This window comes from Trichosurus vulpecula, chromosome 7 (genome assembly GCF_011100635.1).
Source record: "Trichosurus vulpecula isolate mTriVul1 chromosome 7, mTriVul1.pri, whole genome shotgun sequence".
In the NCBI taxonomy this organism is placed as follows: Eukaryota; Metazoa; Chordata; class Mammalia; order Diprotodontia; family Phalangeridae; genus Trichosurus; species Trichosurus vulpecula.
The window spans coordinates 13,679,683-13,694,964 of NC_050579.1; the positions used below are offsets into that span (position 1 = coordinate 13,679,683).

General features: G+C 57.8%; 1 protein-coding gene across 1 annotated transcript; it reads left to right on the forward strand.

Annotated features, from left to right (window-relative positions):
- Positions 1-1,636: 1,636 nt before the first annotated feature.
- On the forward strand, positions 1,637-6,599 carry PTMA (prothymosin alpha). Its single transcript, XM_036765786.1, has 5 exons — positions 1,637-1,963; positions 4,569-4,640; positions 4,865-4,958; positions 5,477-5,550; positions 5,754-6,599. The coding sequence occupies exons 1-5, from the start codon at positions 1,919-1,921 to the stop codon at positions 5,799-5,801; spliced, it is 333 nt and encodes a 110-aa protein (XP_036621681.1). The 5' UTR covers positions 1,637-1,918; the 3' UTR covers positions 5,802-6,599.
- The last annotated feature ends 8,683 nt before the right edge of the window (positions 6,600-15,282 follow it).

Below are 15,282 nucleotides of genomic sequence, written 5' to 3' on the forward strand. Positions count from 1 at the left end.
GCCATGGCCCCGAGCCCGCCCAGCGGCCTACGGTCCGAGATGTTCACCTGCTTGACAGGGGCCTGGGACGCTGGGTGGGTTGGGGTCGGAGAGAGCGTGACTAACCAGCTGCCGCCATGTTGGGAGTGGCGTCTTCCTCGCTCTCCTCCCCCTCTTCCCCCCCCCCCCCGTGTTCGTGGCCATAGCCGTGACCGTGGATGTCTCCTTAGCACAGTCCCCCACCCCCATTACCATAGAGGGGGCTGCCCCTCAAATTCCCTCCCCCCACTCAAAGAGGGCAGGGACTCGGGAGAATTGGACTAATTAATGGAATAATATAATTACTCATTAACTAGGAGGCAACCCCCCCTTTTGGAGTGCTTCAAGTCGGGTCACTCGAACAAACCCCGTGGGGTGGGGGTGGGGAATTAGTAAGCCCGCAGGGTCCAATGGGGGGGGCCGCGACTGTGGGGGGCTCACAGGCAGGGCAAAAAATTCGGGCCGACCTGGGTGGGCATGGGCTCGGTGAGATCTGGGGCACCACCTCCTGGGCTCCTGAGTGGGGGGAGGGGCGTGAAAGTAGACGTTCCCGCGGGCACCCAGAGGTCCAGTCCTTTCCATCCCCACCCGCCTCCCCCAGGCATCTGCCAGGGGGCAAAAGCACGGGTGGGGGCAAACCCTGCATGCAGGTACCCGGTGGGGCCAGTGCTCTGGCAGGGGTCTGGGGGTGCCATGACTCTCACTCGTGGAGCTGTAACCGATAGGACCCGGTGGGGGCTCTAAACCGGGGAACTGCCCCAGGGGTCCCACTCGGCACGACGGAGGGCTTCCCTCCTCCCCACTGGAGGATGCTTGCCCTGCTCCTCCCCTCTTTCATCCCTCTCCTCCTTCCTGCTTCTTTCTCCCCCTTTCCTCACAGTCCTCCCCTTTCTTCCCCTCACTCCTCCCGCTTCCCTTTTCTTTCCTCCTTTCCAATCACTAACTTTTTCTTTCCTTTCTCTCCCTCTCTCCCCCTCCCTCCTCTCTCCCTCCTCCCCCTCCTTGCCTCTCCCTCCTCCCCCTCCTTGCCTCTCCCTCCTCCCCCTCCCTTTTCTCTCCCTCCTCCCCCTCCCTTTTCTCTCCCTCCTCCCCCTCCCTTCTCTTTCCCTCCGCTTTCCCCTTCCCCTCCCTTCTCCCCTCCCCCTCCCTTCCCTCCCTCTTCCCCCTCCCTCCTCTCTCACTTCTCTCTCCTTCCCTCCTCCCCTCTCTCTTGTCCTATTTCCCTCTCCCTCCTCCTTCTCTTCGCCCTTCCTCCTCCTTCCCCCCCGCCCTCTCGCTGCCCCCCCCAACCCTCCCGCCCCGGGAGGCAGGAACAGTTTTACCGCGTTTTGCCTTTCAGGGGCAGCAGTTAGAGCAAAACAGGAGAGGCAGAAATTGCGCATGCGTCCCCTCCCCACCCCCTCCGTAACTCGAATCTCGAATGACAGCGTTGGGAGAGGCTGCGCCCGCACTGGTAGAAGAGAGGTACTGCCGCTTTAAGCACGCTCGCCCATTGTTCGAGCCCGGGCCAATGAGAGAGCGCACGCTCCCCGGGCTCGGCCAATGGCGCACGGGCAGGGGAGGCCGCGCCCCGCCCACTACTCTATATTAAAGGCCCTGGCGCCGCGTGAGTCCCCCACTGGCTGCTCTCAAAAGCCATCTTTGCATTGTTCTCGGGCCGCCGCGCGCCGGGCATCTCTTCCCCCGCTGCAGCCGCCGCTGTCTCCGGCTCCTTCCCCGGCCCAGCTCCGGCTCTGCCGCTCCCGGCTCCGCTCGCCGCCTTCCGCTCCCGCTCCCGCAGCGGCCGCGTGCCTGTGTGTGGGCTGCCCCCGCGCGTGGTATCCTTCTGCCACCTGCGCCCCCGGCCGCCACCGACCCCTCGAGCATCCCCCTCTCGTCCGGCAGCTGCCCCCGCCCCACCATGTCGGACACCGCCGTGGACACCAGCTCCGAGATCTCCACCAAGGTAGGCGCATGGGCCCCGAGTGTCGGGGGCTGCCGTCGGGGGTTCCCCTCGGGCGCGCTGCTCTTTGTCTGGGCGGGCGGGCAGTGCCATGCCCTGCCAGGCAGCGCGGGCGCCCGGGGCTCCGTGGGGAGCGCGTACCCGCCCCCGCGCGGCGCGGCCTGGGGGGACCCCGCGCGGAGGGGGTGGGGCGCTTGGGGTCCGGATAACTTTGGAGCTGGTCCGGCGGCGCGTCGGAAGTGATGGGGGGCGGGGGCGGCCGCGCGGGGCACCCACGGCCCGCGCTGCTCTTTGTTCCGTGGGCGCCCCGAGGCTCGGGGCTGCTGCCCGGAAGATGCTGCCGCCGCCGGGGCACACGGGGACCGTGGGGCGCCCCGGTACTGCGGGAGGGAGAGGGGAGGGGGCGTCGGGGTCCCTGGGGAGGCTGCGGGGGCAGTTTGGCTGGGGGGAGGGGCCGGGCGGGGCGGGGGCTGGACGGCCCGGGATGGGCTCCGCGGAGACGGAGCTGGGGCACCCACGCGGCCGCGGGCAAGGAGATGCTATTGCGCGGGTGGAGGGTGCTAGCCGAGGGTCTGGCGCCAGGGAACAAAGCCCCTTTCCTGCCCCCCCACCCCGACGGCTGGGGCAGGGTCCGAGTCCCGGCTGCCGCTACTGCGGAGCTGGCACAGGGTCCGAGCCCAAGCGCGCCGCCCGGGCTTGGGGAAGAGGCGCCACCGTAGCTCAGGTGGTGGCCCGCGGACCCCCGCCTCCCCTCCGCTTGAGGCCCCCACGCCCGCCGCGGTCTTGGCCGTCACCTTGACGTCTCCTTAGCCCGCGGCGTCCCCTCCCCAGGGCGCACTTCCCTGTCTGGGAACGCGCGCCAGCCTCGGTCGCCCGTGGGGGGCGGGGGGCTCCGTGGGCGCAGGGCCCCCCGCGGAGTCTCAAGGGCGGGGGGGGCCCAGGCTCAGGCGAGGCGGGAGCCCGGACGGCTCCTCCCGCGGGAGGGCGATAAATAACCGCCGGCGGCTTTGTTTGGTCGGGAACCCCGCCAGCTGGTGTGGGGAGGGGGTACCTGGGAACCAGACCCGGGGGCCCCTGGCTCTGTCGTACACCCCCGCGCGCGTGAGCAGCCCAGCGGCGTGTCTGTGGGGGCGCCCGGCTGCCGCGCGCCCGGAAGGTGGAGGACTCCCGGGGATCCCCCGGACACGCACACGGGGCGGGAAGAGGTTTGCGGGGGACAGCCAGGGGCCCCCTGGGATTTGGGGTTACCCTCCGAGGCCATGTTTGGGGCGCAGTTGTTTACGGCGTGGGCGGTCTGAAAGGGTTTCCCTAATTGGAGGGTCGCGAGGTGGGGGGCTCCTAAATTGTGGGTGAACTTTGGGGGGACCCTTGCCGAGGGGCGAGGTGGGGGGGGTCAGTTCGTGGGGTCTGCGGCGCGAACTCAGGCCTCCTCCGGGGCTGAGTCTGCACGCTGCGGTCTTAACGCCCGTGGGGCTATCCGGGGGCCCCCCACTCGAAGGGCTTTGCTATTACCGGGAGCGTGGGGCCACGTGCTCTGCGCGGAGATGCCCGAGGCCCGCGCGCAAAGCCAGCCAGCCGGGCTCTGCCGGAGCCGGCCGGGACCCTGCGCGCCTGCGCAGCGGGGCTCCTCTCCCCGCCCCCATCCTCCCCGCCCCTCCCCCCACCTGAGCTGCCGGGGGCGGGAGGGGGTCCTGCGCAGGAGGGAGCTGAGCGCGCCCCATGGTGGTGGAGCAGCAGATTGCAGCTCCCGGGAAAGTGCGTGCGCTTCGGAGCGTGCATGCACGCCTGACTACAGGGACCCCCGCGGGGCTGGGGGCGGGGGGCGTGCAGAGCATAGACTAGTGGAGGAGCCGGTTTGATTGAGCGCGTCTGTCCTCAGAGGGCTTGCAGTCGGCAGGAGCGGACGGGGAAGGGTGGGGGGCCCAGGTGAGCCCCAGACTGTCCTGGAAAGTGGGAGCCTGGGCAGTGTGCAAAGTTACCCGGGCCCTCTCCCCCTGGGCTGGCCTGCTAATAACTCATTTAAGAAAGGGAAAAACCCGTGGGGGGGGCACTGGGCGAGCAGAGCAGCCCCATTCTCCCGGGGAGAAGGAGGGGCCGCAGCTGCGGGAGGGCGGGGGTGACGGCTGGGGAGTGAAGCGGGGCGTGCCCTTGGCCGTGGACGCGGTAACTTGCAGCCTTGGCTGGGGGGGGGGCGGGCCCGGGTCCCTGCACTCCTCGTAGCGCTCCCCAGGAGCAGGTGCTCTCCCTGGGTGGGGGTGCTGGGTGTCGGGGCAGTCCGAAAACCATCCGGCCGAAAGGGGAATGGGAAGCAGCTGGTGTGGGCCGCTGCCCTCCCCTGGGGCCCCCAGAAGCTGCTGGAGGCTCCCACCCCAAATACCAGGTGTCCTTTCTGGGGCCCGGCCCTGGCCCTGCCTGCCTTCCCTGGGAGACTGATGAAAGGTCTGCGCTGGGTCCAGGGGGCAGGGGGCTGGTCAGGAGCCGCTGCTCCGGCCATCCCGGTGACCAGAGCCTGGCCTGGGCCTGAGGACGTGGAGGACGGCACCGTCTGGTGCCCGCGGCAGGCAGGGCCCGGCCTGGTGACTCACAGGCTGTTTCTGTTGCTTTGAAGGACCTGAAAGAGAAGAAGGAGGCGGTGGAGGAGACGGAGAACGGCCGGGATGCCCCAGCCAACGGCAACGCTGTGAGTGCTTGAGCCCGGCCTGGGCAGGGAGGCCCCGGACTGGCAGCCGCGGCCTTGGGCCGCGTGTCTCCGGGGGTCACTTTAGAAGCCATGCGGCAGCTTCTCCCTAGTGTCCGTCCCATCGCCGGGAGGGGGCCAGGGGTAGGTCTAGGGGAGGGGGGGTAAGCTGGAACGGTGGGGGAGGGCGGCGGGGAGACTTGATGCGGGCCTGTGTCTGTGTCCAGAACGAGGAGAACGGAGAACAGGAAGCGGACAATGAAGTAGACGAAGAGGAGGAAGAGGGTGGTGAAGAGGAGGATGAAGAAGAAGAAGGAGACGGTGAGGGGGGCAGGCCTGGCCTGGGGGTGTGGCCAGGACGCCCCTCCCCCTTCTGAATTTGGGGCTTCTCGGCTCAGGCTGCCCAGTTAGAAATCCAAGGGTTTGCAGAGAGACCCAAAGTGGTCCAGAGGCCAGACTGCCTTCCTCCAAGGGCCTGGGCCTCCCCTCCCCCCCTCAGGCCCTGGGCAGTCCGGTCTGCTGTGGTCCGAGAGCTGGTCAGGCTTGGCCCTCGTCCATCTTGTCTGTCCCCTTGTGGACGGGCTCCCACCCCCCCCCCCCTTCCCTGAACTCATGCTTCCCAGATCCCTTAATTAGACTGAGTCCTGGCTCAGAAATAATGTTCCCGGCCTGGCTGGAGCTTGTTAAGGGTGGGCTAGGGCTCCGAGAGGAGCAGCTGATTAGATCAGCTGCGGGGGAGGCCCTGCTCGGGCCTGGGCTTTGGGGGCTGCTGGTGGGGGAGGGCTGCCTGCTTCTGAGTGAGTTGGTGCGAAGGCCCGGGCCTTTCCTTTTAACTGCAGGTGAGGAAGAAGATGGAGATGAGGACGATGAAGCTGAGACAGCTACAGGCAAAAGGGCAGCTGAGGACGATGAGGTGTGTTTATGGGGGATGGGCAGGGCTGGAGAAGGGCCCCCCCCTTTGGCCTTGTTCCCTGGGGAGGGGCATGGCTGTCACCTGCCACTTGGGCTTCAGTTTCCTGGTCTGTAAACATTCCAGATTTGTGATCCAGAAGGAAGGAGGAGTGGGGTGGGGGGGGCCCTAGGGCTGACTCCAGTATTCTTTTTGCCCCACCCCAGGAGGAGGATGTGGATACCAAGAAGCAAAAGACCGATGAGGATGACTAGACAGCAAAAAAGAGAAAAAAGAAAAAAAAAGGGAAAAATTTTAAATTAAAAAAAAGAGAGAGAGAGAAAAGAAAAGGCCACAGTGACCTATTGACCCTCAGCTTCCCGTCTCAGAATCTAAACGTGGTCACCTTCGAGTAGAGAGGCCCGGCCCACCGGGCGCGCCAGCCACCACCCATGCAGACGACACGCTCCTGACCGACCGCCACCAACCACCAATGAGAATTTCCAACAGGGGAGGAAAAAACCAGACCAAAACTTCCAAGGCCCTGCTTTTTTTCTTAAAAGTACTTTAAAAAGGAAAATTTGTTTGTATTTTTATTTACATTTTATATTTTTGTACATATTGTTAGGGGGGTCAGCCATTTTTCCGTGATCTCGGACGACCAAACAGCCTTTGACGTGTTCTCTGTCCTGCTTCTGACTTTACTTGTGGTGTGACCATGTTCCTTACGATCTCAAAGGAGAAAAAAAACCTTGTAAAAAAAGCAAAAAGATGACAAAAAATACAATCTTATTCCGAGCATTCCAATAACTTTTTTTTGTGTCTGTACTTAGCTGTACAATAAATAGTTGGTTTGTATGAGATGGTTAAAAGGCCAAAGATAAAAGGTATTTCTTTTTTTTCCTTTTTTTTCCTTTGTCTATGAAGTTGCGCTTTTGGGGTTTTTTGTTTTGTTTTTTTTTGTTGGTTTTTTTTTTGTTTTGTTTAAAAAATTTTTTTTGGCCTGTTTGATGTATGTGTGAAACATGTTGTCCAACAATAAACCGGAATTTTATTTTGCTGAGTTGTTCTAACAAGTGTCTCTGGCCTGTTTTTGGGGTGTGCGTGCTGCTCTTGAGAATCCTGGGAGGGGGGAGCTCACAAGAAGGCCCCTGATGCTCTAACCCCCAGAGTCCAGGGTGGGGGTTTCCAGCTTTCTCTGAAGAACTTTGAGTCGGGGCAGGGGTACCAAGTTCCTACTAAGTGCCTGCTCTGTACCAATGACTGGGGTTGTGAAAATCATTCACAGTTTGGGGTACATGTCACCCAGAATGAGTAAGGTTTATTAAGTGCCTGCTGGGTCACTGAGCTGCACCCACCTGGAGGATATAGGGTAAAATGCCCCACTGGGCCTAGAGCTTAGACAAGACGGCTCCTATCTGGTTCACAGTGGTTTGGAATCTCTCAGGACCACCTCGTACTTCCTAGCTCTGCCCTTTGGGACCAAGCGGAGCTATCTGTCTATCCCTCTAAGAAGGGGCAGTCTTTGGGGGTGATTGGAGCCAGGCGAAGGACTCCCTCCTAAGTAAGGTTTGGCTACCATGCGGCCTAACAGCTCCTATAGTGTGAGCTGAGGTGACCCATGTAGATCCCCTTTTCTGAACCAGAGGCCTGTGGGTCAGGGAGCCTGGATGGATTCCAGGGTGTCTTAGATGAGAAGGTTCCATCTCTAGTCTGGCTTCTGAGAAGGCTCCACCAGACACTGGCCATGGGGCTCATGCCACCTTACCCTACAGCCTCCTTTGGCATCGCTCTCCTACTCAAAGGTAACTTGGCCCATAAGCATCTATTAAACACGTACTGTGCATTAGGAATTTGGGGGAGGAGCAGATATTCAAAGAAACAGGAAGTTGCTCCCGCCTGAGGACTGAAGGCCTAAGCCTTGTGGTGTAGGTGGTTGAGGTGCCTTTGGGAGAATCCTGGCTCTGAGACTAGAGGACCAGGTTCCCATCTGGCACCCACCGAGGGTGACCCCGGGCAAAGTCAGCTCACCAACCAGCTTCCTCGATATCCCCATCTATCAGGATGAGGCTCTGGGCCGGCTCAGAGGACCAAGGGCTGCCCCCTCCCCCAGGCCTCCCCGTGAACTCTACCTAATCTCCGAGTGAGGAAGGCCCCAGGGACCCCAGCACCTCAGCTCTTGCAGGCCGTGCCCCTTGAGAGCCCAGGTCCTTGGCTGGGACCCAGTCTCACGTGGGGTTGTGTCTGGGTCAGCCTATTATCGGAGATGCGAGTATGAAGTTACCAGAAGGGTGGTGGGGGCAGGGCCAGGGCTGGGGCCCACTGCAGTCCTGGGATGACATCCTGTCTCAGCTACTTGTTGGCTGTGAGACCCTGGGCAAGTCACCTCCCTTCTGAGGGTCTCAGTTTCATCATCTGAAAAATGGACTGAGTCCCTGAGTCCAGGAGGCTCTAGGGACCCTATGATGCTGAAGGGAGTTGGGGACCTCTGCTGCTGTGGCCTCAAGCCCTCTGTGAGGCAGGATGGATGGGCAGCAGCGGCTGCGGTGGGCACCTCTATGGGCATCTGTCCACCAGAGGCAGAGTGTGTCTCACACCCCACCCCACCATCTGCCTTACTCCAGGTCGCTTTAGGCAAAGTAAGGTGTAGGGAGAGAGGAGGCCCCGGAAGAAGCTTTAGAGGAGAGAGTGTCTCAGCTGGATGGCACTGGCCTCGGTGCTAGACATGAGCTGGGGCACCCCAGGCCCCCTCAAGGGGGAAAGGCTTCAGGAGAGCAAGGACAAGAGGAAGCGGGTCAGCAGCCGAAGGACTGTGTGGGCTGCTGAAACCCAAGCCCCTCCTGGGCCATCCTTTTCCTGTGCCCACCACCCAGTAGGCAGATCCCTGGCCTTGCCCAGCACTTATGGGGTGATGGGAGGCGGAAGAGCTGGTGGTGGGAGAGAAAACTAACTGGGGAATTGCTCCTCTTCCCCCCACCCCACCCCTGCCCAAGGACTGCCCCCCCCCCAGCCTCCCCAGGATGTGCTTTCTCTGGCATGGGACACATCTCAAACATCCACCTTCCCTGTACCTTCTGCACCCTTGCCCCCATCACTGTCTCTGGGCATCGATAGGGAGCGAGGAGCCCCAAGGAGGAGAAAGATGGCAGGTCCCAGGTAGGCTTCCCATGAACCCTGCCCCCAGGAGGCCTCCCGAGTCTGAGCCTCCTTCCTCCCAGGATCAGGGGAGGGACCCGATTCCTTGGCCCCAGCACACAGAACAGGACAGAGCTAGGTTGGACATTTCACAAGGCAGGTGTCAGCAAGCACTCCCAGGGAGGAGCCCATGGTGGCAGTGAGAACTAGCCTGAAGGCGGGCCACGGGCTTTACCAAGATTCTCTCTTTTGACCCTCACAACCACCACCCTGGGAGGCAGGTGCTACTATTATCTTAGTTTTACAGGTGGAGAAACTGAGGCATGGGGGGGGTGAAGTGACTTGCCCAGGGGGGCACACAATCAGTAAATACTTGAGGCAGGCTCTGAAATCAGGTCATAGTAGCTCTAAGGCTGGTGAACTGAGGCCCCTAGCAGCAACTGGAATAAGTGGGACATAAAGTGGAGCTCTGAGGCCTTAGCCATAGGTGGGGTGGGTCTGAGGCTTCTCCGAGGAAAGGGATGCTGAACTGGGTTGGTGGTGGTGGTGGTGGGGAGTCTAAAGGGGGTGGAACTGGCAGAGCAGAGTCTTTATGGAGAATGGTTAACTATGGTTTGGGGGCCGGGCCTTTAGCTGGCTGGACTGGGGCCCATGGAAGCCCCATGGAAGAAGCTCTGGTCTCAGAGTCCCAAGGGGGCTCCTTAACTGGTCCCCCTCCCTCCCGGGCCTCGGGCCCTAATCTGTTCCATGTCAGGGTTGTCTTAGACGTCAGTCTCCCCACTCCTTATGAAATCACTTCTGGTCACAGAGATTTGGAGCCTGAAGGAATCTTAGCCGTCCTCTGGAATCATCAACCCATTTCACAGAGAAAAACAAGTCTCAGAAAAAGGAAGGGACTCAGCCCAATTGACACTGATGGTTGGGGTCCAAGGCAGGATTGGAACCCTAAGGTCAGGCTCCCTCAACTGTCCCATGGGGTCTTGGTCCAGCGCCAGGGAACAGAGTCCTGGGTTTGAATCGTGCCTGCCGCTCCCTCATGACCTGTGGGAGTGACTTCACCTCCCTGGGCCTGTTTCCTCATCTGTAAAATGGACTAGACGGCCTCTCTATAAAAGCTGGCCCTCTGGGTAATCCTTCAATCATGGGAGACGATGCCCCCAAGTGGCCATGCACCTCCGCTTGGATTCCTCTAGTCACAGAGAGCTCACTACCTCACCACTTTTGGAAGGCTCTTTCGGGAGCATTTTTTCTTGACGTCCGGCCCAAGACTTGCCTTTCTTTTCTCGCCTTGCTCCTAGCTCTGTCTCTGGGTTAAGAAGGGAAAGGTAATCCTGTGAACCCTCCTGGAGGTTCCCCCCACCCCTGCAGAGCTTCCTCTGCCTGGTCCTTCCTTCGTTTCTTCCTAGGCCCCTCCTGTTCCTTCCTCTCCATCATGACCCGCCCCTCCCCCATGCTCTCTCCCTTCTGTGGGCTGCCTTTTCCCACTAGATTGTAAGCCCCTTGAGGGCAGGGGCCATCTTTTATTAATTTCATGTGTGTACCTCCAGGGCCTGGCTCAGAGGAGATGTTCAATAAATGCTTGTTGATTTGACCTGATGGGATAATCATTTTTGTCTTTCAGGGCCCAGGACCCCTCCTCCCCCCCGCCACAAATATATGATTAAGGAGCAGGAAAAGTTGGGTTTGGAATCTGCCACCATCTTTGTGCCTTTGTGTGCCTCAGTTTCCCCAGTTATCAGTCTCGTTATTCTGAGGTCCTCATGAGGGAATGGCTGGGAGAGGACTTTAGGCAGGATGGGGAAGAGGATTGGGGTCTGCTGAGAGCGGCCCAACACGGCTGAGAAGCAGCTGGGAATCTCTGAGCCTCGGGCACTGCTAATGAAGGGATGCTGGCACTGGGCAGGCAGGAATGCAGGAGAGAAGAGGAGCCTGGGGTCATGGAGGTAACTCTCTGCCAGGGGTTAGCCTCGGCCCTCTTGGCCTCAAAAAGCAGAACCAGGCCGATTGAGGACACATCTCAGGAGACGCTTCCCAGCGCTGGAAGCTGTTCCAGAATGGAGGAGGCTGCCTGAGGGCTCAGAGGATTTCCCCCGTCTGGAGGTCCCCAAGCAGAAGCTGCATGACCCACTGTGGATGGCTTACAGGGTTTCAGGTGCCATCTTTTTCAGTGATGGCTTTCCCATGTGAGAGTTTATAGTCCTGTAAAGTCTGGGCCTTAGTTTCCCCACTGGAATAGGTGGCCTCTGAGGTCCCTTCCTGACCCAAATCTGATGTCCTGAGAGCCCCTCTTGATCAGGCCCTCCTCATCTCAGTCTCAGCCCCTGGCCCTGACCTCTCAGGGCCTTTCCTCCTCTTGGTGAGAACGGTTCTGATCACTCGTACCTCCTTGGCTCTAGCCCTCCAGGACCATGTCCAGGTCATTTCACAGGACCCTTAGAGGGAAGTGTGGGAGGAAGGATCATTCCCATTTTACAGACGAGCCAAAGCGAGTCTTGCCCAAGGTCACAGAGCTGGGACTCATCCCAAGGCTGCCTCTTACCACACCACAGCCCACCGTCTCTAACGTCTAATGTATTCGCTAATGAGTTGGCCTATCAGATGGTCTCGTGCCTTTCCCAGTTATAATTAACAAGTTCATTCATTCGTATGTTCACGGTATCTCAGAGCTGTAGGGGCCCTCCAGGCCGCACCTGCCCCACGTCCCTGACCAGGGGTCATCCTGCCTCGGAGGTCCAGGGAAGGAGGCCTTGCCCCCTCCGGAGGCACTTGCTCCTACCTTCAGTTCCCAGCTCTTACTAGAGGAAAGCTTTCCCTTCCCTCGGCCTCCTCAGCCTCGGGGACGCTTCCACATCCCTCCTGGGAAGCCAAGCAGAGCAGGTCCAGTCCGTCCCCGCTGTGATGGCCTTCAAACACGGGAGGCTGCTTGTGGTCTCTGGTCCAGGCTCTTTTATCAAATGCTGATCTGTCCTGGTCCCAGGCACCTCACCAGCTGGCTGGCCTTTATTGTTGTCCTTCCTGAACTAGGCATAGAGATGACCCCTGGGATTGCATTGGCATAGGGACCTCCTAGAGGAAATCCACCTAAAGCCACCCGTTGGCATCCTCTTATAGCCTGAGGACATTGAGAGAGTAACTGACTTACTCGAGGCTTCTCGGAGTGTCCCAGATTTAGAGACAGCTCAGAGGTCATCCACCAAACCTCCATGTTACAAATGAGGAAACTGAGTCCCAGAAAGGTTCAGCGACAGTTGGAGTCACACACCTGGTAAGAATCCAAGTTACGAGCCCATGCATTGGAAGGATGGGTGCCAACAGAGAAAGCATTTCTCCGTAGGAGAAAGCCTAAGGTGGCCCATTGGTGCAAAAGAAGCTCTTCTGAGGCCTTCCATAGTCTGCTGCCCTCCTGGTTCCCCTCCTCCCTCTGGGATCTAATTTTCCAGGCTTCCTCCCATCCCCTGGTGGGGGAGCAGCCCCCAGCGATCTGAGTTCTCTATCAGAGATCTTGACCATCTCTGTTCAGGCACTGAGCTGTATTTTCAGCCTCGTCTTCTCCCAAGCTTCCAGGTCAATTTAACAAAAGTTGGGTAAGTCCCTCTTCTGGGTCCGGTGCCATGGATCCAAACATGAAAGACCAAGCCGTTCCTGTTTTCAAGCAGTTTACTGCTACTAGGGGCACGGGTCAGTCAAGTCAGCTTAGGAGTGAGGAGGATGGGGAGGAGAGAGACAGAGACAAAGGGCTAAGAAACATTTAAGGAAGGAGAGGAGGGGGAAAACATGATCAGGCTTCACGGAGGAGGGGGCGTCTGGGCCATGCCTTAAGGAAGAGGATTCTGAAAAGCGGACATGAGGAAGGAGTGAATTCCAGCAATGGAGACTGCCATGCAAACACATGGAGGCGGGAGATGAGTTTGGATGTTACTACTTGGAAGTCCTACCATTGACTCCAACCTGTCACATCTATAACCAAGCTTGGTGTCTTCCTTGCCAAACCTGCTTCTTTCAATATTTCCTCATTTCTGCTCCTGGTTTCCTACTCTCCTACCTGGAAGGGTGCTTGTTTTCCTTCTCTTGGAGTTTGTTGACTCAACAAGCCTCTTTAATTTACTGGCCCAGTTTGGATGGGGTGGTATGGGATGGGAAGGGAAGGGAAGGGAAGGGAAGAACGGAAACAGGGAAAGGAAGAAGGGGAGGGAAGAAGGGGAGGGGAGAAGGGAAGGGATTTGGAGTCTGCAGACCCAGGCTTGGGTCTTTGCTTCATCACTTATTAGCTGTGTGGCCTTCCCCCGGAGGGATCGAACTGGAGGGCCTTGTAGCTCCAGATTCTGGGCTTCTTTGGCTGCCAGGTGGCCTCTAACTCTGGGACTTGCTTTCAGTACATATTTTGGTGTCCCTAATCACCACCGGCTGGATAGGCCTAGGGAAGCTTTAGGAGATCTGAGGCTCAAATTGGACTCTAAAATCTTAGACAGATTGTGATCTCACCGAAGGGGCTACTTTCTTTCTTTCTCTCTTTTTTTTTACTGGAGGGATATTTTTGACATTTTACTGCTATCTCTTGTTCTGAAATAAATTTCATTTCCAAACATAGCCTTCCCTCCTCTCCCTGGTGGGCAGCCGGCTGTTTGACCCTTATAACAAAAGGATTCAAAAGAAAGTGGGGGAGGGGGATGGGAGCTACAAAACTGCCCCATGCAATGACCAGTCTGGCACTCTGGGCCCTACTCCAAACCCGTGGTCCCCTGCCTCGGGACAGAAGGGAGACAAGTGCATTTTCTCATTTTGTCTTTGGGGATAAGTTCGGTCATTATTTCACAGCACTCAGTTTAGGTCTTTCTTGTTGTGCTCATTCACACCATTAGAGTCGTTGGGTTCTCCATCCCTGTCCCCACTACTTTGCATCTGTTCAGAGGGATCTTCCTCTGTTTCTCTGAATTCCTCCTATTTATTGGGCAATTTTATTTCATGACTCCATCTGGCCCAGCTGGTTTAGCCATTCCTCTGCTGATGGGCATCTGTTCTGTGTAGTTCTTGTCCCAGCCCTCCCGGAAATCCTCTAGAGCAGGGCTTCTTAGCCTGGGGGCCATACACTTGTTCTCTAAAAATATTTTGATTAACTGTATTTCAATCTAGTCGGGTTCCCTTGTAGTCCCATGTATTTTATTTTGTGCATATAAAAACATGATTCTGAGAAGGGTCTGGGCTTCCTCAGAATGCTTACAGGTGGGGTCCAGGAAGCTCACAAAGGAAGAACTCAGTCCACTCCCCCAGTAGCCACTTGATAACCTGCAGCTTTCCTTCCTTGCATCTAAATCTTCTCCTTCCCTCTTGTTTCTTGACAAGCTCATCCCTTTATTCAGACGTATGCATCATTAACCTTGAAAGGTGGGTAGCATGGGCAGGGAACAGCAGGGAGGGAGGCAACCATCAGGAGGAGGGTGGAAGGCCCATTCTGCGAGGGGTATAGCAGAGAGGGGGAAGACTGGGAGTTAAGGGGAGAGAGGTAGGCAGTCCTTGAATGCCAAACCGAGGGGGCAGCAAGGAGCCATTGTTTGTCATGAGGAACTTGACAAAGCTGTGTTTTATGAGAGTGAGTCTGGAGGGTGAGGGTGGGAGCCAGAAACTGAAGATGGGAAACCAGCTTGGAAAAGATCGTAATAGACTAGATTAGAAACGGAAGGACCTGGACCAGGGCGATGGGCATAAGGGTTATGATGACGTATCAACAGGACTCGAGACCTGATTAAATGTGGGTGGTGAAAGGGAGGAAGGTGACAGACGGTGTAAAGTTTCATCCTGGGTGACTGGGTCAAGGAAAGAAATGTGGACCTAGAGGGAGATGCTTGGATGTAGAGGTGGAGTCAGTCTTCAGGGGACGAGATACAAAGGTCCTTGAAGAAGGATGCCAATCGTGGGCACCTGGGAAGATATTTCTGGTTAGACAATCTTTCAGACCTTTACATTAGCCCAGGTAGGCAGCTGCCTACTCTGCCAATATGCTAACAGATCTGCGTCTCATCAATGTGAGTAGTCTCTTTCATGATGCAGATAGCAGCCCATTCACGTCTGGCCCATTCACAGTCCTGTCATAAATCCTTGATGGGATGAACCCAATGTCCTGAGGTGGTGGTGGTGGCAGTGGGGACCTTCTTGCTCTCTTGATGATGTGCAGGTACAAAGCACACATACAGACCATCCATTATCCTGGACTCTCAATATGTGACCAGCTCATCTGTTTTTTTCCTGATCATTCACCTCTTTGCTGACATCTGTTTGCCGATGTTACTGGTCTGAATGGATGCTGCTACCATATTCCTGAATGCCATCTATAATTGCTCAAAAAATCTGGCCTGACTATCCACACGAGGAAAACTAAGTGGATGCAGAATACTTATTGGCCAATCTAGTACGTCCAGTTGGATAGATGAACCATACTGTTGTATCATCAATGGCTGGACACTACAGATGGGCAAGTGCGGCTCAGAACTGAACAGCATGAGACAGCAGTGTGAGTCGATTGCCTCGGTGAAACCCAAAGTTCCCTTAGGGACCCCAAGCTTCTCTAAAACAAAAGTTCATTTTTTTCCCCTAAGTACTGATAATTCCTCCAGTGATGTTGTTAGG